Source organism: Falco rusticolus, chromosome 1, assembly GCF_015220075.1.
Source record: "Falco rusticolus isolate bFalRus1 chromosome 1, bFalRus1.pri, whole genome shotgun sequence".
NCBI classification, from domain to species: Eukaryota; Metazoa; Chordata; class Aves; order Falconiformes; family Falconidae; genus Falco; species Falco rusticolus.
In genome coordinates, this window is record NC_051187.1 from 27,502,580 (window position 1) to 27,528,376 (window position 25,797).

At 52.7% G+C, this 25,797-nt stretch overlaps 1 protein-coding gene across 1 annotated transcript in view; it reads left to right on the forward strand.

The window, feature by feature from the left end:
• The window catches only part of MYO18B (myosin XVIIIB), a 74,234-nt gene extending 70,194 nt beyond the window's left edge, over positions 1-4,040 (forward strand). The window contains exon 39 of the mRNA XM_037375271.1: positions 1,061-4,040. Coding sequence (XP_037231168.1) covers positions 1,061-2,411 — 1,351 coding nt within the window. The 3' untranslated portion in view covers positions 2,412-4,040. The remainder of the gene's footprint in view (positions 1-1,060) is intronic.
• Positions 4,041-25,797: the final 21,757 nt, after the last annotated feature.

Here is a 25,797-nt window from a genome sequence, read left to right on the forward strand (position 1 = left end):
GAACAGTGTCACCACAGCGGTCCCAAAGCAGCTCTTGCAGCTCTGTGGTGAGGAGCAGGGGTTAAATCAGGAAAAGCAGCTGGCTGGCAGGGCTCCTCCTGGGCATCGCCTCTCAGCACCATGTGCTGGTCCCAGCCGCAGACCTGCTGTGTGCTACTCTGCTCTCAGCACAGAGGGGCGTGCATTATTAGTAGTATTAGTATTGGTGTTAACAACATTAACAGTATTATTGTTAACATTACTATTATTAACATTATTATTGTTATTGCCCTTTCTGCTGCTCTACATATGCACTCTGCACAAGCTGCAATCCTGGTAGCAAGAGCAACATTCTGCCTGTGCTGAGCCAGTGCCATCCCAAATCTGGCACCATGTTCTGGCTGAACCAGCCCTGCAGACTGGCCACCAGCCTGCTGATTGAGGGCTGTGTGTCCTGGGGACGGTGTCCTGCTGTGACGGTAACCAGTGTGGCTCCTCTTTGGTGAGTGGAGGTGGAGCCCACACGGTTCCTGTATCAGCCCTTGTTTGCAGGGCAGGGGTCCCATCTCCGCACATCACTTCTGTCAGTCACTTGTCAATGAGCAGCCCCTGGCCAGGTGGCATTTGGCTCTTGCAGTTCAACAATCCTTCTCCCTCCACAGCATCAGCCTGGTTGAAACATGCCCTGCAATAATGTTAAGATGTATTCAGGGTTATCTGTGAACTGGTTTCATAAAATTTTAGTGAATAACCTTTGGCTTTGTCAGAAATAAAGTAAATCCTACATATTGCTATAATCTGTCAAGAAAGAAGGACATTTGGAGATATGTCTTGGTTTGGCAGAGATAAAGTTGGTCACGCCACACACCCTACACTGTGGATATAGCAGGGTTAGCTGACCTAGAATTATTTAAGATAAAATCTTTGGGCATTGCCCAACTGCTTAGTGTAGCAGAGGGAGTTTATTCTGAGACTACCATGCCAATACTGGCTTTTTGCTGCTCAGCCTTGTCCTTGCTGAATGACATTATGGACACTGGAAATCATGCAACTTAAACTAATGCCAACATCTGTTTTTTAGGGTGAACAGAGACACCAAGGAACCAGTGCTGAGCCGGCTGGCTTCTTCCCAGAGTTCTGCCAGGTCCATCGATCCTGTGGATCTGGGGAGGATGACGAGTCCCTTGCTTGGTGCTAGGAGACGGGAGTACGGAAAACCTCTGGCAGATGAAGAGGAGCTGGAGAGCCCAAAAAAGCCTGAGGACAGGATAGGAGAGATGTCCCCGTCAGTGCTGCGGCGTAGGACCTCCCCTGCCCCGGACACGAGGTTCCCCAGCCCGCTGTCTCCAACGGTGCCAAGGAGGAGAGGGCTCTCCCCAGTGTCAGGGATGGTGCCCAGCTCCTCAGCTGCCCTCTCTGAGTATGTGGAGGAGCTGCGGCGGCAGCGGGGAGTGGAACGGGAGCAAGGGCACCTGGCGCTGGGTGACACCTCTCCCCTCCCCATTTACCGCACCACGGGTGCTGCAGCCCTGCGGCGCTGCAGAGCTTTCCCAGCGGTGGAGGATTCCCTGGGGAAGCTGGATGGGAATCAGCTGAGGGAAGGTGAAGAAGCAGGCACCAGCCTTGTGCGCTCCTCCAGCTTGAGGGAAGGTGAAGAAGCAGGCACCAGCCTTGTGCGCTCCTCCAGCTTGCGGAGCATGGCCTCAGAACCAGCTGAGCAGGCACGCTCCCCAGCTCTGAGAAGAGCATCAAAGTTCGGCTCCTATGACTCCCTCCTGCAAACCCTTGATGGCTCCGGCCGCCAGCCAGGCTCTTCAACTGCAGGAACGGAGGTGCTGGGCACACCGCGGCCGAGCTCCTGGAGGAGCTGCCTGGAGCCTTCGGTGGAAGATGTGGAGGTGGGAAGGGGCTCTGGGGGGCTCTTGGGCTCACCATCCAGCGACAGGCTGGGCGAGGGGAAGGGGAGCAGCTACCCCTTCAGCTGGCGAATACCCACCCTCAACTATGAGAGGAAAACCAACATCGACTTCGATGACTTCGTCCCGGCTATTCGCAAATCCCGCTCCACCAGCAGCCTGGCCAAGCCTGGGAGGGACAGAAAGGACGGCCACCGGCCCCTCACTGTCCGCTTCGAGGATGAGGCTATAGCAGGCAGCTCAGCATCCTCCGAGACAAAGGGCACAGTCAAGCGCAGCCCAGCCCCCCGGGAGGACCCTGGGGACCTCTCCGATTCCTCCTTATCCTCTGGCTCCTTCCTCTCCTCCTGTAGCGCTGACAGCATCAAACGCCGGCCACAGCCCCAGAGAGGGGACGGGGAGGGTTGCAGCAGCAAAGCCAGCACCCAGAGCAGCGGGGCAAGCCACCGGGCAGAAGCAGAAGGGAAGGAAGACGATGTCACCAGCATCATGAGGAAGTATCTGGGAAAAGACTAAGGTAACTGTACTGAGCTGCTGCCTGGCACTAGCTCAGAGCAGTGGTGGCAGGTTTGCAGTGCTGGCCCCAAGCCGCTGCCCCTCCAGCCCATGCAGTGCTTGCACTGATGCTGTGGTGTGCATGAGGACAGGGTGCCCCAGGCCAGCGGGAGTCCCCATGTCCCCTGTCCAGCATGCTAGAGCAGTCCAGGGCAGGGGAGGCACTGGCCCAGCTTCAGCCTCAGTGCCCGACTGTGCTTCCTGCTCTGCTGCAGCTGGGATGGTGCCAGGGATGCCCTGCAGGGTATGCAGCACTGGGGACCCCTTGCCTTCTTCTTGCCCACTTTGGAGCTGCAGAGGGGTGGGCAAAGGGGATGCTGCTGGTGCTGGGGCCAGCCCCACAGTTGACCACAACACTGCTGGGTTCCCTTGGCATGCTGGTTTCCTGAAAATAGTGTCCCCCAGTTCCTACCTTGCCACCCAGAAGATACATCTTCCTGAGCCCTGCTGAGCACTCCTCCTGGTGCCCGTGCTGGTTTGGTTAATGTGACATTCACTTTGGCTGGATGCTGGAGGTCATACCCTCGCCAGAGGAGGGGCCTCCCGCCTGGATCAGGCGTGTTTCTCCCAGTTAGCAAGTGCCTCTGACAACCACTTGGATCCAATGTCTGTATCACAACTGACGCTTCAAGAATTAGGATTTATTACTGCAATCCAGGTTTGAAAGCAAAGTCCCTAATGAATGCAGCACAACTGTAATTAAGTGTTTAAAATAGATTAGAAAAACATTTTGTAAAACCATTGCCTTTAGACTAACTTACTGGATGTCAAGCTGTGACCAAATTGACTAAGCCAACACAAGAAGGGAGCGTGTGTTAATAAAACATTTCTTTCCAGGAAGCACAATTTGCATAATGAAACGTCCCACTTTCTCCAGACTTGGTTTCAATAAACTGTAGCGACTGGCCTCGGTGCTGCACCAAGCAGGGAGCCACGACCGAACTGCTTCCCCGCTCCTTTGGAAGAGCACCTGATAGGAAACACATAATTTAAGCCGAGACTGAAAGTGGCTCCCCAAAAGTCATGCGACGGTTTTACAGACAATGGGACTTTTTTTTTGTTTCTAAACATACCTTGGTTTCTTTGTGCTCCTGCCCTGTTTCCATTACCACAGCTTTGCTCAGGGCCAGCCGCGGGGACAAGGGACTTTCTTGTTCTCCTGCAGTTGTTTGACTCAGGAGTTGGTGCTGTAATTAAAACCCAGCGGCTGCCATAAATGCCTGATAACGTGCTGTGCTGGCCAGGGGAAGGCCACGCTATAAAGAGCTGGAGGAACACCAAACCCCTTTTTAACCCAGAAGGTGCAGCCCAGACATCTCAACCCATGCACCACTGCTCAGAAATCAGCTGAAGGGTCAAAGGATGCTTTTGGCTCTTGGTGTGACACCCAGCAACAGCAGAGCTCTGAAGCTTTTATAATTCCGTAGATATTTGAAAACAGATCCGTATGTACTTTCACGGTTCCTGCCTGTTTGGGACATCTGGGCACACACCACTGGCGTGCAAGGCAGCACTGCCGTGTGTGTGGCAGTGGGAGGCCGTATTCGATGTCTGCTTGGTTTTTACACAATAAAATACTTGCTTCTTTGACACGAGTCTCTTTCTGTCTTTCCTTTCCCCGCAGCTCTGTGGAAGCTCCCCCCCAACCCCCATGGCTAGGGTCTTCTCACTGGAGACCCTGCCAGCTTCCCTATCTCTACACTTACAAAAAGCACTTTTTTTCAGCCTCAATCTTCTTTCCTAGAAGAGATCGAAACTTACTCAGTTATCAGAGGGCTGTGGCAAAATTATACAGGTATGTGAACAAATCTCTCCTTTCCGTCAGTGATTTTGAAGTAATTTGCTCGACTGGGAAATTTGCACTAATTCGCACAACCTCGTTGGACCTCCCGGGAAAGCCGCAGTGCAGCGGCTGCTTGAAAAGGCAAATTGGGCAGTTTTCAGCACTTTGGTTTGCCTTTTGGATTTTTTACGTTCTTTTCTAATTTAAACCAAAGCCTTGCAGCAAGAACCATTTTCCTTGTCACAGATGAATGCAAAGTGTCCGGATGGGGGTTGACATCAGCAGTTTGCTTTGCCACCCGTAGGCTGTCAGCAATTCCCAGCAATTCCTCGATCCCAGCTCTGTCAGCAGCCCTGCAGGCAGGAGGCAGCTCTGCACAGGGTGACACTCCCTGTGCTTCCAGGTCTCCCTTTTGCAATGTGCAACTCATACAAGATGACAGCAAATGAAGAAATTGCCGCTAATTAGTTTAATATTGGCCTTTCTAATGATTCTGCTATTTCTGGGGGAAAAAAAAGCAATGCATTTTGTAGTTCTTACATGTCTCAGCACCACCATGCTGGCACACATTTGGCCATGTGCCACAGCTGGGTACGTGTGTTTGGGGGGTGGTCAGATCCTGCCCGTCGCTGGCTGGCAGTTCAGCACCCTGGGCTGCTGGTGGTGGTGCTAGGGAGGTAAAGCGGCACTGGGAGGGCTGGGCTGGGTGGGTGGTCCTGGGCTGGGACACCCCGTGTGCTTTGCTCCTTGCAGCGAGTCCTGCTCCCCGGAGGGATTTCATGCTCCTTTGGGCAGGGACGGGCATCCCCTGGGGTCAGATTCAGACCACAACAGCAACCACCCCCCCCATGCCAAGCCCCCGTGTGGCCTGGTGAGGACTGTGCTTCACCTTTCCCGACTGCTCATAGATGGGCATCATGGCACATGCAATGAAGGTGGTTTATTCCTGATGTTTATCCAGACACACACTTGGCATTGGGAAGCGAGGGGCCAGCTTTTGGCACTGCGGCACGTTCACGGGGGCCCTGCAGAGCTTGGCTGTTAGCGGCATCTTCAGTGAGCACGGTCCGTTCTCTCGGTGCAATCCCAGTCAGAAAGCCTGTGTACAGCTTGGGGCTTTTAAAAGCTTTTTTTCCCTTGAAACTGGCAAACTGGAGTGTGCTGTGCTGTCATTGCACTCCCTGCAATTTCACAAATTAAGTGAAAGGCAGCTTTTCCCCAGTTCTCTCTGCATAAAGTATGCAACTTAAAGGAAAAAAATAGTTTACAAAAATCCTGTACTCCCTTCTGTGCTTTCAGATGAAAAAAGAAAAATCACAGATTGTGTCGTTTGGAAGAGATATCTTCATGATCTGCCCTTCCAACTTGTCTGGAATTTTTTAATGGTATATTCGAACAAACAGTTCCAGGAAAAATCTTGCAGAGCAGCACTGGCTGAGCTGGGCAGGAATGGGAACTTTTTCCCAATGAACTTCTCAGTCTGAATGATGCTGAACCTGGCCTCGCTCCCTCTAAACTGCTCTGCTCGGGGGAATTACTGCGGGGATGTGTTGCAGAGGGAAATTGTCTGCTTGGGCAGGAGGTCCTGCCTGCCTGTCTCCTGCCTCAGTGTGCAAAGCTGATGGGAGCAGGATTGATGCTGGCTGTCCTGGGAGCCATCAGCAAGACCCGCTTCAGACATGGGATAAGGAGGAAACCACTGGGATCACCTGGACGCTGCTGCAGCTCTAACAGGCTCTTGTGTGTCCTGAAAAAATGTGTGATTATATCCAGCACTGGTGGCATATTGCATCTGGTCCTGAGCGCTGGCCCCGCTGGCAACGGCTTTGTAAATGAAACTGTGACCAGAGGCTCTGGAGTCGAGTGATGCTCTTGGAGCCTCCAGAGAAATAAAACAGCTGGAAAAAAAGATGCAGTGCAACTGAGAACAAATCACTGCCTGCCTGCACTGGGGCTCTGAGTCGGAGCTGCCAGCAGGCCCCCTGGAGCACCGGATGCTTGCGGGTGGGGGTGAAGGCTGAGCCCCCCCTGCCGAGGCCACAGTGGGTGTGGGGGTGGCTGGGGCAGGGGCTGCAGTGGGGGGGACGTGCCACACAAGACCAGCACACAGCACTGGGGGAGGGCAGCCATGCAGCTGCTCACTGCAAGGAATATCTGTATGTGTGTGCCATTGGTAGGACTCATTAATTGTCCAAACGAGCTGGGCAAGCCGATATAATCAGATTAAAGTTCAGTGCAGCAGCAGCACTGACGTGGTGGGCATGTCAGGCTCCCACGGCCCTGGGCAGGCTGCTCTCCTGGCATGGGAGACAGAGCAAGCCCGTGCTGTTGGAGAGATGGGAAACATGGGGCAGGACAAGGATCGAGGCTGAAGGCAGATGGACAAGCAGAAGGAGCATTGCAGCATGGCTTCCTCCCACAGCATCACAGGTCTGTCACTTCTGCTCCTTCCCTGCAGCACATGGCGCTGGGGGGACATGCCAGCGCCTGCAAGAGTGGGGTCTGCAGGTAATGGGACCCCCAGCTCACCCAGTGCCGACTGGTGGCACCAACAGGCAGGGACACTGGTGACCCTTGGAGGAAGGGACACCCCAAAGGGCACCCAGTGCTCATGCCAGGAGGCCAGCCCTGCTTAGCTTCGTCACCACTTTTGGCCTCTGAAGTCTGACCTACAAACGCTGGCTGGATGAGGTGTCGGTTTGAAGTTCATTTTTAATCTAATCTCAAAACGCTACATAAATTGCTCATTATTTGGCCGCTGTGCAAAATTATTCCTTTGACACTGAGCCTTTGATTTGGAATTACTACAGCGGTGGGTTTGCTGAACATTAAGCTGTTGCCATTTAAACTTGCAAAAGAAATGCAGATTTGTGTGTAATACGCTGACTTCTTTTTTTTTTCCTTTTGCTTTGCAGGCCACAAAGGAAATTGCTCTGTCACTTGAAATGGCTTTGCACATCCTTTAACAACAAACCACAAAAAATGATGCTTCAGCTGGAGCTTCTCGGGCTGAGTCCAGAGAATTGTGTGCCCTTGAAGCAGCCGGAGCAGGAGGAGAGCAATGCTCATGGGTGGCAAGAATGAGCCATCCATCAATGCTGGCCGTCAATAAATACTGCACGTGTACGGATGGGGTGTGAAAATGCCTGTCCCCTGCCCACTCGCAAACACACAGGAGACAAGTAACCAATGGCCAGGTCAGTCAACTTTAGGACCGTGGCAGTTTATAGCCTGGAGTAGGAGGACAAGAGTTATTCTCTTCGCCCCTGTATTTTAGCTACATTTACCTGCTTTCAGCACAAGAGCTCTGCTGTTTGCTGCTGTAAGGGATGGCATCTGCAGGGAGGACAGTGTGGCTTTGGATGGATGCTGTGCCCCCATGCTGCGTGAAGCAGCTGGGGTGGGTTTTGCTACTGAGCTGCAAATGTTGCCAGCCCAGCTTGGGGATGCTGAGAGCTCCCTTGTAGGGGCATCTGCCTGGGGATACCCCGTCACCCTCAGAGAAGGAAGAGTGCTGCCAGCCCAGAGCCCACTGGCCAGCTGGAATCCTTCACCTGGGTGCACCTCATAGCCTGGATCAAGCTGGTGCTGTGAGGGTAACCCCAGCACCCCTGTGCCCACAGCAGCCGGCTGCCTCTGTCCCTCTCCAAGGAAGGTAGACACTGATAAGGGGAAATGTCTCCTCATCAGACAGAGAAGCACCAAGCAATGGAGGCTGTCAAGTTTCTAATTAGCATAATTAAAGCATGCTCTTTTCTCCCAATAGATGTGCCTTCAGAGAGCCTTCATCAGAGAAATGATCTCTGTAAAGGGCTCCTTCGTCTGCAAGATGCTCATCATTCAGCAATAAGAGTGTCCAAAGCCATCCTGCCACTGACTGCAGCGTGAACAGAGCCTGGACCTGGCTGTTCTCCTGTTGGCACATGCTTTTTCTGGCACGTCACATCCGTAACGGATGGAGAATCAAACGCTGGAGCGGGCAGGCTTGTGTGCTGTCCAGTGCATGTCACCGTGGCAAGCAATGCACGGTCCCTGCTGCGGGGTACCGGGGCTGGCAACCCTCCGGGCTCCCCATCATCCCCCCCCTGAACTGCAATGCCTTTGCAGGAGCTGGGTGTCAGGAAATGCTCTGTGGTTCCCTCCAGTGCTCTCAGGGAAGTCAGGGAATTACATTTATTATAATTCCAAGTTTATTAGTGGGGTATGTAAGCCTCTTTTCAAATGAATAAGCTGTTTTTCCCAGTGCCTGCATCTGGAAACACTCCGCTTTGATTCATAGCATTGCTCAGTGGGATGGCAAGCATGCAATGATGCACACGCTCACGACATCCCTCCTGGGGATGGGACGTGGCAGAGTGGCCGGGGCTTCTCCTGTGGGTTGGTGGCTCTGGCAGCTGGGAGGGCGTGATGAGGCTCCCCTCTGCCTGTGCAAGCAGGGCCAGGCAACGTTCGGCTCCCACTCTGCATGTGACAGGATTCAATTTCACGCCTATTGGATGCAGGGAGTTAATACCCAATTGCTGCCATGCACGAAGCTTCTCTGCCACTTAAATGTGTTCCTTCCAAAAAAGGAAATATAATTGAAATTATTCTTCCTGCGGGCAGTTCAACAGGCGTGGAAGCCTCCTTTTGCTCTCCACAGTGTTTGCCATTGTGGCTGGTCTCGTGCCCTGGCAGCTCTGACAGCAGCCAAGCCCACCTCCAGGACAGCAATTTGCTGGTGACCTTCAGACAGACTTGGGCTGGGGAGTTTGCTCTGCAAAGCGGTGAGCCAGGTCTTTGTCGGCATGGCAGAGCTGGATGGAAAATGAAAATCACCTGGACTCGTCAAAGCAGTGCAGCCTTGGCCAACGTCCCTCCTTCCTGTGCGGATGGAGAGCAGGGATGGCGCTCTGTGCTATGCAGGATCACTAAAGGGTGACCCCAAGCCCCAGGTCCCCACCAGGACCGGGACCGGCAATACTGCTCCGTACCCCAGCACAGGGTGCCTTCCCACAGGCCAGCACCCATCCCGGTGTGGGGACTGGCAGGGAGGAAGACTGCCCATCCTCCTCGGTGGTGATCTCTGCCAAGAGGCGTCAGCTCGGGCTGCGGGATGGTGGCAGGATTTGTGCTCCCTGCCTGGCTCCCTGCTGCCCGCCTTTCTCCCCAGCGCAGGGCTGAGTGACTGCAGATTCAAGGCCATCTGTCAGACTTGGGGGTTTGTTTTATCAGGATGAGTTTTATCCTTATTGAAGTCCCGCCAGGTTTCCTACATCAGCGTGAGCCAGCCTGCACCCTCCTGCCGCGCCGGTGACAGTTGTGTGCCCTGCTCCAGCGAGGCTCCCGGCAATCCCAGCAGAGCTGAAAGCACCCTGGCTAATCTGGTGAATATTTAACTATACCGTGCACACACATGCCATCGCCTCATGCTCACTGAGGGGGGGCGATTCCCTAAAGTCAGGACAAGGAGCCAGAGGAAGAGCTGGTGTCTTTAGGCTGAGGTTCTGCTGGGCTCAGCTTAGTCTGGCATACTGCCCCACAGCCCCTCCATCTGCTGCACAGCCTCCGTGGGAGCTCCTGGGTTTAAAGCTGAGCTCTGAATAACAAATTAGCAGAGGATGTGGTAGGATGGCAGAGTACAAATTAAGAGCTAGAGGTGTATTTTAGTGACGCCCCCCCCCGCTGTGGGCTCTGCCCAGGAGGCTCTGCTGCATCAGCATGGACAGTGCTGTCTCCACGTTGGACACTGCATCTCTCTCTCAACTCGAAAGGTCCAGAATGTGTATTGTATGCATTACTTATAGTATATATATTATGTACTATATGTACCCATCTATTATAGAAGGGCTTGATACGTCATCAAATGACTGGTGCGTTAGTGAAAAAGTGGCGTAATTATCCTCATTCTGTTTTCCTGTTCTCACTAAAGGGACTTTTTCTTGAACTGTTAAAATTATTATAATTAATTTTTGGTTGAGTTTTTGGGGTTTTGGTGGTTTGGGGTTGGTTTTTTTTTAGTGTAGTCTCATGCAGGACTTTCCCACCTGTATCCAGAGATAATTTTTACCATACACCCACTGAAGTCCACCTTAAAATTGCTGCAAAATCAACCCGATACAATTACATTTTGCAGGACAACTAGTGATTATTTCTAATAAATTCTATTGTGCTAAATAATTTTGATCATGTGAGGACTGAGAGCAGGGGACGGTCCCTTCCCTGCTTGCCCAGATGATGGAGAGGGAGCAGGGACACTGCTGGGACCGCGGGTGGGGAGGGGGTGAGGGATGCTAAGCACCTTGCTGGGGCAAGCTGCCCCTTGCTGCCCACCACAACCCAACCTGGGCCCCTGGGACTGATGCAGTGGACAGTTGTGGGCAGGAGGGGCTGGGGGTGGGCAGGAGGGCAGCACGGTGCCTGAGATCCCACTGGGGCTGCCCCACGGGCTGCTTCCCTCAACACACTGGCCATGGCTCTTGGGGAAAAGCATTGTTTCTCCACAACTTGCAGCCAAGCTGCTCATCTGAGTTGGAAGTGATGAATTTCTCTGAACTGACATCCTGAAAGAACAGCAAGAGCTTAATTACAGTAAAAGGTCCTTGTGCCTGTGCAGCACATTGCAAACCAGCTGGGGAGAAAAGTTTCTGCAATAGGAACCTTTCCAGAGTAACGTGCTGGCATTAGGAGACCTGGGGTATACAGAGGTTTTTAAAAAGGAAAAAAACCCACCAACAACTAAACACCCTACAGAAGAAAATCACTACTCTGAGGTTCATTTGCATTTCTATTGCAGAGCTTCAGCATTGGCAATACAAATTCAGCCCACCCAGACATCACTTGCTTACAGAAATGACTGCAAAATCCAGAACTGGAGCAAACTGTTGATGCTGAAGATGCTTTTTAAAATGAATATTAACATTCTCCTCTGTTGGTTAGAGGGGCCAAGGCACAATGACTGTGCCTTAGGAAATGGGCCCCTCGGAGATGGCTGTAATCCTGGGGTTGGGAGAGGAGACAATCCCACTTCTGCCATTTTTTGCTGATAAGTTATGAACTGCTCAAAATCTTGAGTGTCTTTTAGGACAAAGTTCACGGGGTTTGGTACCTGTCCGTTTTAATTGCTTTCCAACAGCACAACCTTTGTCAGATGCCATCCTACAGGATCAAACCATTCTGCTTTGCCAACATTTCCCACCAAAAGTGGGATTTCACTGGGAACTTGCATGCACAGCACTGTACAAAAAAGCAGGGTGCAGGACAGACAAGCAGGGTGCAGCACAGACCCACAGTCCCTCTGGCAACCCAGGGTTCCTGCCACCAAGAAGGGGTGCTGGCGAGGGGGAGTGGGCTTTGCTTTGGGGGCTGCCGGGGCAGGTGGGGGTGCCCTGGGCAGGGTCTGGGGCTCGCAGCCACCCACTGGCATCAGGACCGCAGCCGCTGCTCCGAGTATGGGGGCCTGCGGAGCATGGGCAGGGATCCAGGGAAACAGAGCTCTGTGCTGAAAACGTGAACATGTGCTTTACGGAAAGTGCCAAGAAAGCAACATTTGGAGGTTAAGAAATGGCAGAAAACAGACAGATTTTTTCATGTGAAATTCAGTGAAATGATGACTGTGAGTTTCAGAGCGCAAGCTGTGTAGCTTTGATAATTAATTAATATTTGCAGAGGGCTTTGGGATCCTCAGATGAAAGGTGTCAAGCGTTATTACCATGATAGATGGCCGATGGCAAAGCTGGGGGACGAAGGTGCACGGGAAGGGGAGCTGCAGGCTGTGCCAACGAGGCCCCCTCCCACCCCCGGTTTGAAGGGCAGCTGGTGGTGCACACCAGATGTGTAAAGCTGTGCATCCAGTAAATGCCTCAAGGGCTTCACTCTGAGGCTCCTGCCCACTGATGGAGCAGCCAGGCAGTGAGCTGGTGGCCGCTTTCCCCACGCACAGCGAGCCGGCAGCCCTGCCAGCAGTGATGCCTGGCTCCCCCCTGTCCCAGGGGAGGCATGGGGGGCCGCCTGCTCTGCACCCTTCAAACATTTTTTGCATTGACGTCGCCAATTGCATTTTTGAGCCCAAAACGCCCTGTAAATTAAATTATTTATTCATATGAAATGTGCTTACAATTGCAAAAGGGATTCACTTAATTGAAAGTGCAGCCAGCATTTTAATAAAACTATAAAAGGGTGAAACGTGCATAAACGGAAGAAAAGTGTTTAATCTCAGAGCAATCGCTTGATGTTAGTGAGAGCATTTAGCTTCCAATATAGCTAAGCAAATAATACTGAGATCCCATGAGCAAAGAGATATTTTTATCTTTTTGCACAAGCCCTAGGTTTAAATTTGACATTATAATTGTGAATTATGTTAGTTCATTACCATAGCTACAGAAGGCTTTGACCAGCTAGTGGATTGCATTACTAATGGCTGTCACAGGTTGGCTGTGCATGTGTCAGCATGACAGTAATCCCTCTCATGCACACGGGGCTGCCATGCCCTGTGTGACACTGCCGAGCCAGCATCAGCTGCATGAGGCACCGTGGGCATGTTATGGATGCAGGGTCAACACAGAAAATAGCCTGTGCTTGCATTTAAGCCATTCAGATCATAGGAGATGGCAGCTATGTGATGAGCCCAGCTAACGAAGGGGGCTGATGGTCACCTGCCACTGTCTCCCAGCTCTGCTGGCACCCTACAGGTCCTGGGGCAGTCCCAGGACAGACCCTGCACCCAGAGCTGGTTTGGAGGATGAGAAAAGCTTCTGAGAACCTTTTATCTTCCATTTAGCACCAGCCCAGGGTGCTCCCCTCTTGGAGGGGCTGGTTTTATGAAGGGGCTGGGGAGCCTCGGGACTTGCACTCATTTTCCAGCTGGACGGTGCTGCTGTGGCTGCCCTGAGGAAATGTGGAAAGGGGCAAGGAACTGCTGGTTCAGGCACTGAGGATGCTGCAGCGAGGCGATGCCCAGCCCTGCACAGCCTCAGGGGAACACAGGACCCAGGAAAGCATTTGCTTACAGACCATCAGCACCATGTGGTCCTGGAGCTGCATCTCCTTGATAGCAGCACTACACCTACACCTCCCTGGTGTGCTGGCACTGGGAGCAGCACCCTCCTGTGCTTCACCAGAGGTGCTGGGTGAAGGCTGAGGCAAGTCGAGCCCTGTGCTGGTCCATGTAGTCCCACGCCAGGTATAACAGGCAGCACATCCTCTATTCAGCAGCTCCCAACAGCCAATTAATCCCTTGTCTTGTTAATACCTCAGAGCAGCTTGTCTGGGCTGCATGAGCCTGTCTGCTTCCCGATGAATAATACAGCACAGCGGGGAGGTTGCTGAGGAATTATGCGGTGATTATAATTAGTGTGGCAGGTGGAACAAGGGGGGATGTGGGGCACAGGGGGGGATGTTCTCTGGGAGCAGGAGGATGGAACTAGTGAGCTCCACTCTGGCCCGGGCTGGTACATCAATGGTGTGTGCTGCTGCCTATTAATAGCATCGGGCTTCACGTCAAGGACGAGGCCATTAACACGGGAGGAAGTGCTTCTGCCCAGCCCTGCAGTGATGCTACCAGGGGGGTTCCTGCCAGAAACCTCTTCTTCCTTCAGCCATGTGATAGCAGAAGCTCTGGACACCCTGCACAGGACTTCATCGCCTTCCACCTGGAAACGCCCCAGATGCCCCATCCTGCTCCTCAGGCTGTGCTGAGCCTCCCAGCTTGGGCTTCGTCCTTGCCAGAGCGTGGCTGTAGGATGGGCACTGTCAGGGGACAGTCCCAGGGTGCACACTGCTGAGAGATCCCGGCTCCGGAGAGATCCCTGGGCTGGTGCCGCGGGAGCTGCTCAGCCTGCACTTCTGCATCCCAGAGCCAACTCCATAACCAGTGCTAATACTGCTAAATTACTCTAGCAAAAGAGCACACGGGAGGGAGGGAGGGAAGAAGTTCTGTCTTTCACTTTTATAGAGATTAACTGAGAAACATGCAGAGCAATCCCCTGGCAGCTGTGGCCTCCTGCCCTCGGTGAAGCACAATGGCTGTGCTGTGCCATGGGGCTCTAATGATGAGTGATTGCTGGGGGGACCCAGCAGCCCTCCAGCTGGGCTCCCCCACCCACACAGGGCACAACACAGGCTGTTCCCCTGGCCCAGCAAGCAAATCCCTGGGGATTTCAGGCAGATCAGGAGCATTAGCAGCAGCTGGGCAGGGGTGACCAACCACTTTGACTTTGCAGGTCCATGTCCTCTTGCTGCTCTCGAGGCCTTGAAAGACTTGTTACAAGACAACTTTTGGCTCCTGCTGTTGGGCTTAGCCTAAATCCCTGCCCAGCAGTAAAGCTGCAGGGAAGGAGCCGCCACCTTTGGGCTTCTGCACTAAAATCCCTCCTGTGGTGTCTACCAAGACAGAGGCTGCAGCTCCTCTCCCTGCCCCAGCCCAGGGATAAAGGGTCTGTGAGTGGCTCCTGGAAATCACATTAGGTTCTGCTGGGGGAAACTTCCCTTCTTTTCTGGGGAGGCAGGTGAGAGCTGTTCTGCACCAGTCACTACCTTTCATCTCAAAAGTATTTCTGGCTTCAAACACTCATCAGATCCCTCTTGCACAGTATCTCCTGGCTTCGGCTTTAGGCTGGGATATGCTGTCACAATGGTAAAAATAAACAAGATCACTTTTAAGAGACAAACACACAAATTCTGTAAAATCTCAACAGATTACTAAATCTTGCCTTGCTGTGAGTAGTGCATGCAGCCTGTGCATGGCGCAGGGATACAGCCAAGGAGGCACTGGAGGCCAATGGTCTCTGGACAAAGTCTGCTCTGGCTTCAGGAGCAGCAAAGGATGGACAGGATCCGTTCAAAGCAAATCCTCACATTTGGGTGCAGGGGCTCTGTAGGAGCATCTGCAGTGATGCCACAAGGACACAGCTCTGCTACCAGATGCACAGCTCATGCCCTGCATTGGGGAAAATGAGGCTCCCACCCGTGTGGGAAGAGCTGAGCCATAGCCTGTCACAGCTTTCCTGCTGTGGCCATAGAAAAGCAGACTCTGCAGAGACGTGCAAAAAGATCACTTTTGTCCAAAGTGATCGTCTTCCCCCTGACATGGCTGATGTTGACCGAAAACTGACCCCACACAGCCTCTGCAACAGCAGCTGGTGGTAACTGGGATTGCACAGAGTCCACTGGCTCTGCTCCAACTGCAATGCTCAGCCACCTCTGCAAAATGAGCATGAGCACCCGCACAATGCCCTCCTCTTTGGAGCATCCTTCCAGTGCCGTCACCAGTACCCCAGGGTCCCTGCACGGTGGTACAAGGTAGTGAGCGGCAGCAAGATGAGGAATCGCTCAAATCTAGGATTTGAACTCTGTAGCTGAGGAGCTGCTGCTAACAGCCTGGTCTCCAAAACTGCATTTGTATTGCATGTTGTGTGGAGTTACTGTAACCAAGGAGATTGGAAACTCGGGGAAATGGCTAGTTCCACTTGTTAGGGGCTCTTCTTCATCTCTCTATGGCACAGAACTGTGCTCAGTTTAATAAAGAGGTTGAAAACAGTGTGGCCCTTTGCAGGGAGAGGCTCTTCTTCATGAGGTACGCTCCGCTGGCATCTGCTGATATACAAAGATGGACAACTTCGAAAATCAGTGCAGCTAGCAGCTGAAATTCTCTGCACTCCTCTAGTCATAAAACTTACATCTGAATTGCAAAAATTACTGGGCAGTTTCCAAGCTGGTGGGAGCTGGCATTGCACCAAGGAAGGCACCTTGCACCAGCTGACAGCCCAGTGCAGAGGTGCCTGGGCGGTGGTTTGGAGGGTTGCACCCATGCGCTCTGCCTGTGGGCACCGCTTGGCCACATCCAGAGGGCAGATCACCAGGGAACTCCTGGTGAATGCTGCACTGCAGCCCCCACAGCCCCCAGCATCCTACCCCAGCCCCACAGCAAGGAGCTGCTTGTTCCCATACGCAGGGCAGAGCATTAATATATTCCTGCCTATTTTGGAGTCTCCTCCTGGGGAGGAAAGCCATTATTTAAACATTAATTCCTTGTGTGGGCTTTCCTGCAATAAAGCAGGAGCGCGGAGGTGCTGAAGGAATTACATTTTTATTTAATCACAGAGTAATTACAGGACCATAGCTCTATGGAGTGGCTCTGATTGACTTCCCAACTCAGATCAGCCCCAGCTCACGGGAAGGGCTAAGCCAATTGACACCAAACACACGCAGGGATGACTTCGGATCGGGCACAGGCTTTGCAACTGTGCTGCAGCAGCTCCTGCCAGAAGCATCCTGTGACCTCCTCAGGCTCCTGCCTGCTGCAGCCCCTGCCTGCACCCCCCAGCTCTGGCACTGCTGCAGGACTGTCAGTGTGGCTGAGAAGCAGATGCTTATCGGGCTGCATGTATATCTATACATACAGTCCTCCAAGGACAGTCCCAGCTTGCACAGGGCTCCACTTCCAGGCTGGTTTTACACCAGGGAGCTGCAGCCCCATCACACAGAGCAGATACCCTGGGGCCACATCCAGACTGCTCTCTAACTTCAAATTTTGTACAGACACCATTTTACAAAAGGCAAACAAAATGTCCCATGGGTGGCAAGTGTAACAGCAGGGACACCAGCAGGACCAGCAGTCCCAGCTTCACTGGGAACAGTATCAGTGCTGGGAAAAGCCTCCGCTCTCCCAGCCCACGGTGGAGACTTGGACAACTGTTTTGCCTTAAAGCTTTCACCAGTCTCATCAAAACATGGTTATGCTGATTTTAAGGCCAGAGGGATTCTGCAGGGTCTGGGCTGACCTTTGAGCACAGGCAATTAAATCCCTCCAGTCGCTGCTGGACAGAGCTCAGTCATTTGTGTTTGAGTAAAGCTTCTTCTCAGAAAAAACATCCCGTCTTAATTTGAAAACTTCAAGAGATGGTGAAAGCACCACTTCCCCTTGATAATTTGTTCCAATAGTTAATTACCCTCCGTATTAGAAATGTGTCCTTTGTTCTAATTTAAATGTGTCTGGCTTCAGCTTCCAGTCATTAGTTCTTGTTATGCTTTCCCTGCTAGATTAAAGGGCCCTTTCAGAGCCAGCTTTATCCCGGGGAAGGTTTTTGCACAGTGGTTTCAAGGCACCACTGGACCATCCTTTGGCTAAACCACACGGACCACACTCTCCCCTCATCTCTGAGGTATTTTTCCAGACCTCAAAGAATTTTCCTGCCTCTTTTATTCACCCATTTGCCCAAATCCCTCTTTAATTAACCACAGCTCCCATACCTGCCTGGAATATTCCCTTTGGTCCCGCAAGCGCAGCAGGACCATGGCAAGACCATCCCTAGCCACACACCATGGCTAGACCAGGACTGTTTGCTCCAGCCCAGCCCATGCATTTAGAAGTATATCACAAAGTGCAGCCCTAAGAGTGCCTGTTGAGTTGCTTTTTTGCTACAGTCTCTAAAATATTTTTGCATTTGATGTTTTCTGGGACACAGCCGCCCAGTTTGTGAGCACAGCCTATATTCTCTGGCTCTAGATTGCAGCATCACCTTGAACTGTGTTAACACATATTTTTTCTTGGATGGTGTTTAATTTACCAAGTAACCCAGATCCCCCTGCTCCCAGGGACATCGGCTCGCCAGCAGAACCAGCAAACGTGGCACTCAAGCTGCTTTCCAGCAGCACCCAAACTCTGCAAGAAGACAACTGTGTCCAAGAGCTTGAGCTGTCTCTTAAACCGACAGAAGCACCCTCGGCATTGGCACATCTGGCAGCAAGCTGCTCAGCTCTGGGCGCCGCTGCCAGTGCTAATAGGTTTAGCATCGGGCCCCGTGGCTTAAGCTGCTTAGTGGAAGTAATGCTGCATTTGTGGGAAAATCAGGGCAATGCTCCTGCACAGGGATCCCTGCTCCCATCCCTGTCAGCAAAGGCAGCCTGGGAAGTGCCAGGGGCACTCCCTGCCCTGCTCAGTCCTTGCAGCTCTCCCCATGGCTGCCATGCCAGCACACACCGGTGTGTGAGGGGTGGCCAAGACACCCTCCAAGGAAAGGCAGAGATGTGGAGGGGGCAACAGTGCATCCCTCAGGGCTCTGGCTTGGCAACCAGAGCAGTCTGCAGGAATTGCTCAGTTCCACAGTGCTGCTTCTGGTTTAACAAGTAGAAAATGGTCACAGGAGAGCAAGTGGGAGAGCCATCGTTTCCTGCCATGCATGAAATGCAGAGGAAAGTTGGGAAAGCTGAGGGTGCTGCTGATGCACTGCACCATGCATGCTGCAAGCAACCAGATGGCAGAGCACTGGGCAGCTGGCACAGCACTGGGTGCAGCGGTGAGGAGCAGCCCCATCCCAAGCCGGGCTCGCACTAGGCTGCTGCTGCAACACCAGGTGCTGGCACTAATCCAGCCTTGCTTGCAGTCAGGGGGTTGCAAGCCCGAGGCATTCCTAGCATTTATGTGTCACCCCTAATGATGTCTCTAGTCAACTGCAGCATCATTACCAGCTCAGCGCAGTGTGTGAGCAGGACAGCTCTGCTCCCTGCCTGCTGACACCAGCAGTCTGTCCAGGGAGCCAGCCCCTGGGGACACTGTTAGCGAGCACTGCACTGTTAGTGCTGCATAAGCTAATCAATAGAGACTGCATCGCTCAGCTAATGCTGGTCTTAACAACCCCATTCCAGGGCCATCCACCCCAGCACAGCCCTGGAGTCATGCTCTTCATTCCCATATTGTGTGGGATTTTGTCTTCACCTGGTGAACCATGCAGCATCAGGCTCCCTGTTGGGGTGGGTGGTTTGACATTTATGGGTATTCACCAGACGGTGGCCGTGGATGATTTCCAGGTCAGGGGACGCCTGCGGAGAACTCGGCAGGGATTACTCATGGCTTGCTACTTGCGTTGTGCAAGTGGTTGTGTACAGACACGGCATCACTCCTGCTTCCTGGCTGGATGACAAACAAACAAGATGAGACCACGCAACACCTACCACAACACAGGAGGACATGCAGTGGGGGGTGTTTCTTCAGCAATAAGGAAGATCTCTAGCAGTTTCTTTGAGCAAGACAGAGGCCAGTTTCCTCCTTTGACAAGACCAGTGCCTGTGCACAAGGCAGGCTGGGGACCCCTGCCCTCCATGGGAGGGGTTCATAAATCATCAATGACTTGCACAGTCCTCCTCTCACCAAAGCCAGTTTCTTGTGGAAGTGTTCCAGGAGGATCTTTGTGGACCTTCTCCTCCTTGGAGGTGTTGCACAGAGGCATCAAGAACATGTCAAGTAAATAAAGATAAGACTGACCCACTGCTGTTCATGTGAATCATCACTGGGTCCCAAAAGGGCATCACAGGAAAACATTCCATTTTCCTAGACCTCTGCATCCCCACTAAAAAAAAGAAATCCTGGCTGTCCCCTTGCCCTTGCTCTCAGCTCTGCCAGCGGTGCTGAGCTGCCAAAGCCCCAGCACAAGAAACCTTCACCAAGCATCTGCAGACAGTGCAGAAACACAGAATGAACTGTGCTCTCAGCAGTCCTTCCTGCTTTTTTCTGCATGTCTTTTTTTCTGCACAGGCATTTGCACACGAGGTTAGAAGCACTAGTGGGGAAGGCGCCCGAGCCGAGGCTGGCCGGAGGGGAGAAGGCAGCCTTTGCAGCGTGGATGCCATGGGTTCGGGGACCTGCTGCCCTGCTGCACAGCCCATGCAGCCAAGCTCGAGGGCTCTGGGGAATCAGATGGCTTCAACCCCAGAAAAAGCCCTTGCTGACGGCTGCAAGGCAGTAACCACAGCCTGTGCACGGCAGGGAGCACAGCCCCTGGGAAGCGAGGGGCTCAAATGCTGCTCCAGGACCTGCAGCTTGCTACAAGGGGATTGAGGGAACTGCTCCTGGAGCAAAAAGCCCAGCACCAGGGCTGAGCTGGAGTAATACACCTTGCCTGGGGAACAGGCCACCGCTTTCAGCTGGCCTGTTTGAAATAGCAGGCCAGTCTGCAGCCCTGGGCAGGTTTTATGGCTGTACAAATAGATAACGAGGGGTCTTGCCACCAGTGCATCCCCAGGGTGACTCTGCCTGGCCAATCTCCTCCACATCTCTGTCCTGGCTTCCAAGTGACGGCTTTACAAACTACCCTTGTTGAAGAGTCTGTCTGCCATCTGAACGTGCCAGGCAGCAGCAGCAGCCACGAGCAGGAGGTGAGGCACCGTGGCAGCCAGCACACAGACTGCGTCTTCCACCGCCTCCGAGACCGGCAAACATCCACCGCTTGCTCCTGTCGCAGGGCACACGTGTTGCAGCATGACTGATGTTTGTTCTGTACCAGCCCAGGAGCTGAAATAAATTGCAGCTATACAATGAAGAGGCACTTTATTGCTAAGGCATTAGGCAAAGCCAATGTAATCTGAACTGATATTGAATACAAATCCTTGACTGTGAGTCACCCTGCTTTTACATTGTGTTCTGCAGTGGAGGAACGGCATGCCATCAGAAAGCCAGGCATTAGAAAAAATAAGAAAGGAATATGGTTTTCTTTCTCCCTGTGAAAGACAGCTGCAATGACGGCCAAATCACCCAATCATTGCATTAATTAATAAGTGTTTGGAACCTCCTGAGATTGATTGGATCATTATAACACCAAGTGAAGCCTAAAGAGAAAGAACTCCTGGGGGAAGACGGTGCTGATTTTACGTTCACTTTGGCTCTGCTCACTTGCAGAAACAGCGTATCAAAGCTGAAGCAGTTTGGAAGCCCACAGAGGGGAAGAGACCACATTTTTTCTAGATAATTTATTCCCACAAGTGGCATGAGACTTTACACCCAGCTCCTGTTCTTTCTGGGACTTAAGCCCAACATGGGGCTGAGTCGCTATGCTGGTGCAGAGCTGCAGCGTAAGGACCGCACATTTGCAGAGAACTGGGAAACGCAGTAATGAACCAGTCAGGGCTGCTCTGTGCCAGGGCTGATGCAAGCCAGTCCTCCTGCCCTGCACAGTGCTCCTGCCATGCTGCAGTAACCTCCGATGCTCCCTTGCTGCTGCTTTTCCCCATGCACAAAATCTGCTGCCTGGGCTAAGGGGCCAGAGGAACTTCATTTTCCCCAGCCCAGCTCGAAGGCAGACCCTCTCACTCCCTCTCCGAGAGCAGAACTGAAGAGCTGGGACCCTGCTCAGCAAAATATTTGCTTTGCGCAAGGTGATTACAGATGCCACATTTGTGCATGATGCACAGTTAACAACCATAATAGCACTTCGTATTGATGGTGGATCATTCATCTCTAGGTATGAATGCATTTTTGCAGACATTGATTAATCAAGCTCCTAAATAGTCCTGCAAGGCAGGTGCTATCAATGCACACTGTGTTAGGTGAGATTTAGAGTCAAGCATGGCCTTGTGCTGAGTTAGGGAATTTCTGCTGCTCGCCATACCTGAGGTCAATACTAATGCAGTCCTTGATCCCACAGCCAGCTGGAGGCTGAAAATCTTCCTTCTAATATGGTCAAGAACTTTTCGTGGTTCAAGCTCTCTCTTTCCCTTTAACTTTTCATTTCAACACCAAGCAAACTTGAGAAAATCAAAATGGTGTCTCTGACCCACCAAGGCCAAGAGCCCCAGAACATCCCAGACAGGTGGGAAAAAGCCCAGCAATGATGAAGGGCAGAGTCAATCTCCACTCAGGGGTTACTCACACTGAGTCTCTGCAGCCCCTGGTCCCCTGCCAAAACCTGCATCCAGGCACCCTTGGGGACAGCCTGCTCATCCCCTAACCCCCTACAACAGAAATTCTTGAAGTGATCCAAGAAAATAAATATGATCCCAGAAAGAAAAATCAAAATACCTCCCACTCATGTATTGGATCATCACCTTGTCAGATACCCATGCTGTGAGCACATGGGGATGAAATAACCGTGAGTGTTCGAGCGCAGAGATGGCTCTCCAGCACAACAAGGTGTCATCCCTGGCTGCAGACACTCTTCCAGCCCTGTGACATTGCTGGCTGCAGGCATGCTTCCAGCCCCACAACAGCCCCCATGCAACCCAGACCCCTGCAGCAGCAGCAGCTACAGCCAACACACGTTGCATGGCCAGCTGGTGAGTGGATACACAGCCACCAAGCCCAGCACCAATGCCACCTGCATGCACTGAAGCTGTTTTGCATCACGGGAGGCTGGGAGGGCAGCACTGGCTTGTGTTTCCAGCTTGCCACTGCCCTAGTCCTTTCATGTGCCTTGTGAACATGGTCAGGCATCAGCTGGGACCATCCTGCTTTGGATCATCTCACCAGTTTCTGCTGGGCATCAGAGCTGGGAATGAAGCACTGTGCTCAGCTGCAACCTGCAACAGGCACCTCTGAGCCCTGAGCTGCTCCCCAGTCCCTGGCTGGCACATCCTCCCGCTGCCCTGGGGACCCCATGTGTGCCGAGGCCAGCGTTGCCTGCAAGCCATGTTGCAAGTGTTGAACACATCTGCTGTTTCCCCTGGCTTTGGGGAAGAAGGAATGAACCGTGCTCACACTGCCAGCAAAGCCTGTAGGAAAGGCAATAAGTCATTTGCTCCTCTCCCTCGCAGTGCACCCCTGTTTAATGAGACTATCTATCACTGGGGTTTTTTTAAGCTATCAGCATAGTTCAGAGAGAGACTCAGCCACCAGTCATGGGGATCTGTCAGCGTCTGAAGGCAGAGGCAGAGGCACTGACTGCTTCCCAGGGCCCAGAGCAGCACTGCACTGAGCCCCCCTGAGCCCCCACCCCTGTGGTCCGGGGCGCAGCACAGTGCCTCATCCCACCCACAGCATGGCAAGTCCCAGAAAGGCACCTGCTGCTGCTGTGTCATGTTGCTCGAGGCTTTCTGAGCAGAGACCGCTAATCCAGACCCCGGGATGGCTCACCTTTCTGGCAGTACCGGCACTGCGGTGTGGGAAAGCTGTGTGCAGCAAAAAGCAGCCTCTGTCAGGGCTATTGAAGGCTGCAGAATGAAAAGGTCAGGCTGACACAGCGCAGTCTCTTGGTAAATGATCCCCCAGCCCCATGCCATCCCTCTGCTTGTTTATTTTCTCTTTTGAAAAACACCAGGGGAAGGGAAGCAGAGCAGCTCAGAAACAGAAGGTGCAAGGGCAGCAGGATGAAAGGGGCTGAAAGCAGATGGCAAGATGGGGAGGGACCAGAAATACCTGGAAGGCTTGAACTGCAGAGAATCGGTCTGAAATGCGAATAAATGGATTTTCCACAGTGCTGTGCACCACAGGTGGACAGGCAGGGGCTGCCAGATAGGTGGCTTCTACACCATGAAATCAATCCCACCCAGCACACACAGGCATTTCTGCCGGCAAACACTGTTCGTTCGGTCAGGAATCCTTCCTGGGTCTTGCTAACCCACCTCTGATCAACACCCACAGTTTCCAAACGGAATTAGAGCAGCGATGAGTAAAATGAGACCTTTTTTTCCGGAGTGGAAAAGAGCTTATGAAAGTGAGAAAATGCCAGGAATGACTGGTTTTTAAGGAGATGTGGGACACGGCTGTGAGCTGAAAGGAAACCTGCGCAGAGCAGCACTGGTAGCAACACAGTTCTCTGGTGTGGAGCCTGGCACTGTACCCTGAAAAACAACAGCCACAGGGACCACACACCATTGCAAGTTCACATGTAAACAGCAATTTGTGCCAGCACACAAACATCACTCAGGAATGTCCTTGAAGTACAGGCTCAGCAGTCCCTGAAGAGATTATTCAATGAGTGCTGAGTTTTGCAGAGTGCAGAGGCAGCCTTGGTCAGAGCATGAGAAGCTCCTGCCCACCCTGGTGCCAGCGTGGGCCAGCCTTTGCTTATAAAAGCTGGTTAAGCAATTGTGCAGCACGGCTGGCATTGCATGAGAAACTACAGCCCTGACCACCTCCAGCATGAGCACCACCGGCTGCGCCCCAGCCCGCAGGGAGCAGAGCCTGTCTCAGCTCACCGGCACCTGCCCTGGTGCAGTAGGGCTGGAACACAAGCCCTTGAGCACATCCCAGTCCAGCAGGTGATGGCAGGAGCAGCTCGAATGGCCATGCTGTGCTGAACCCACCAGCGCAGGGGGGAGTGATGGGCCACGTTGAGACAGCACGTTCCTCAGAGTTCGGGGTCCTGTGCGGCTCCTTTTGCTGACAGTCAGGTTTTGCAGTGTCCACTGAGATGTCCCTCAAGGCAGTGGCATGCAGCAGCCTTTGCACAAGAGGACACACCAAGAGGGAGAGCTGGAGAGAGCTCACCAGGAGCCAGCAGCAGGGCAGAGGTGGGTAGCCCCCTCCATACCCCTCCAGAGCTGAAGGCACTCAGGGCAGTGATCTCCCATGTGCTGCCCTCCCCTTCAGCCCTCTCGTGCCACCGGGGCTTTTACCAGCTCTGGGAAGAAGGGGAGCAGGATCCTGGAGCTAATCCAAGAGGCAGCCCCTGCCGTGGGCAGAAAGGCTCTTTGAGGATGCTGGAGAGCATTGTATATGGGCTCTTTATGCACAGGGGAGCTTTTGATGATCACAGAGGGCTTTGCAGGCACAGAACAGAGACGGCACTAAGTAGGGGCATGTACGCTGCACAAATCTGCCACCACATGTACAGAAAAGGAAGCAAATACAAAGGCTTTACAAAAAGTCTTATTTTCTGGAGAACCATAAGAGAAAATTCTCTGTCCGTGGTTACAGGTGTTACATTATTGGTGTTACACACTCAAGCCCTTGGCTCCAAGCATGAAGGCTTAAACAGCTCATCCTCTCATCATCCTCAGACCCAGGAAGCCACACATGGGGCTGGGGAAAGTCTCCATGACTCAGGGCTGTGTGTCATTGTGCCCAGTGATCGCCCCATCACACCCTCACATGCACGCAGCCCAACAGGTGACCTGCCAGTGACGGGCCCTGTGAGCAGTCAGGACACACCACATGAGTTCATACATGGTGGGGACGCTTGCAGGTGTCTGTGCTCACACACACTGTATACATACATCCATACATGTATGCATTCAAGCTCTGCTCTCTTGGCTTCACATGCATCTGACCTGTGCCTCTATACATAGCTTTACATCTCAGGCTTACAGCTCCCCTTCCCCAGGTAATTATGAAATGGTGATTACATCTAACTCATGCAGAATTAGCACTTTACTTGAAACAGTGATGACTTCATCCTCAGACCCACAGTTTTCCCAATGGATGTCAGCAGAAGCCGTATCAGTTTGTGACTGTCCCTGGCTACGGGCCATAACCAGAATCAGAGGAGCAGGTCCCAACACCATGGAGCTTCTCTGCCCCCCTCACACCCCCATGAAAACCCCCCACCAGCTCTATGGCTCATCAGAAGGCTTGAGTTGCTGAGTGGTAATTCATTACTTGCTCAAAATAAGAGTTTGAAAGTATAAGAGAAGATTGCGTGGAAGCATCTTTCAGCCCCAGACAAGGGCATGCACCAGCACTGCTGAAGGAACAATGCTAATTAACACAAAATTATTATAACCAGGGCATGCAGAGATGGAATCCACCAGATGAGAGGCTGAGCATGCTTTGGACTGGGCAGGCCACATTTATTCCAAATCCAACCCTCGCTGCACACATCTTGCCTAACCCCCTGCCCACCCTCCACCTCCATCACTCCCAGGTCTAATCCTGCAGCT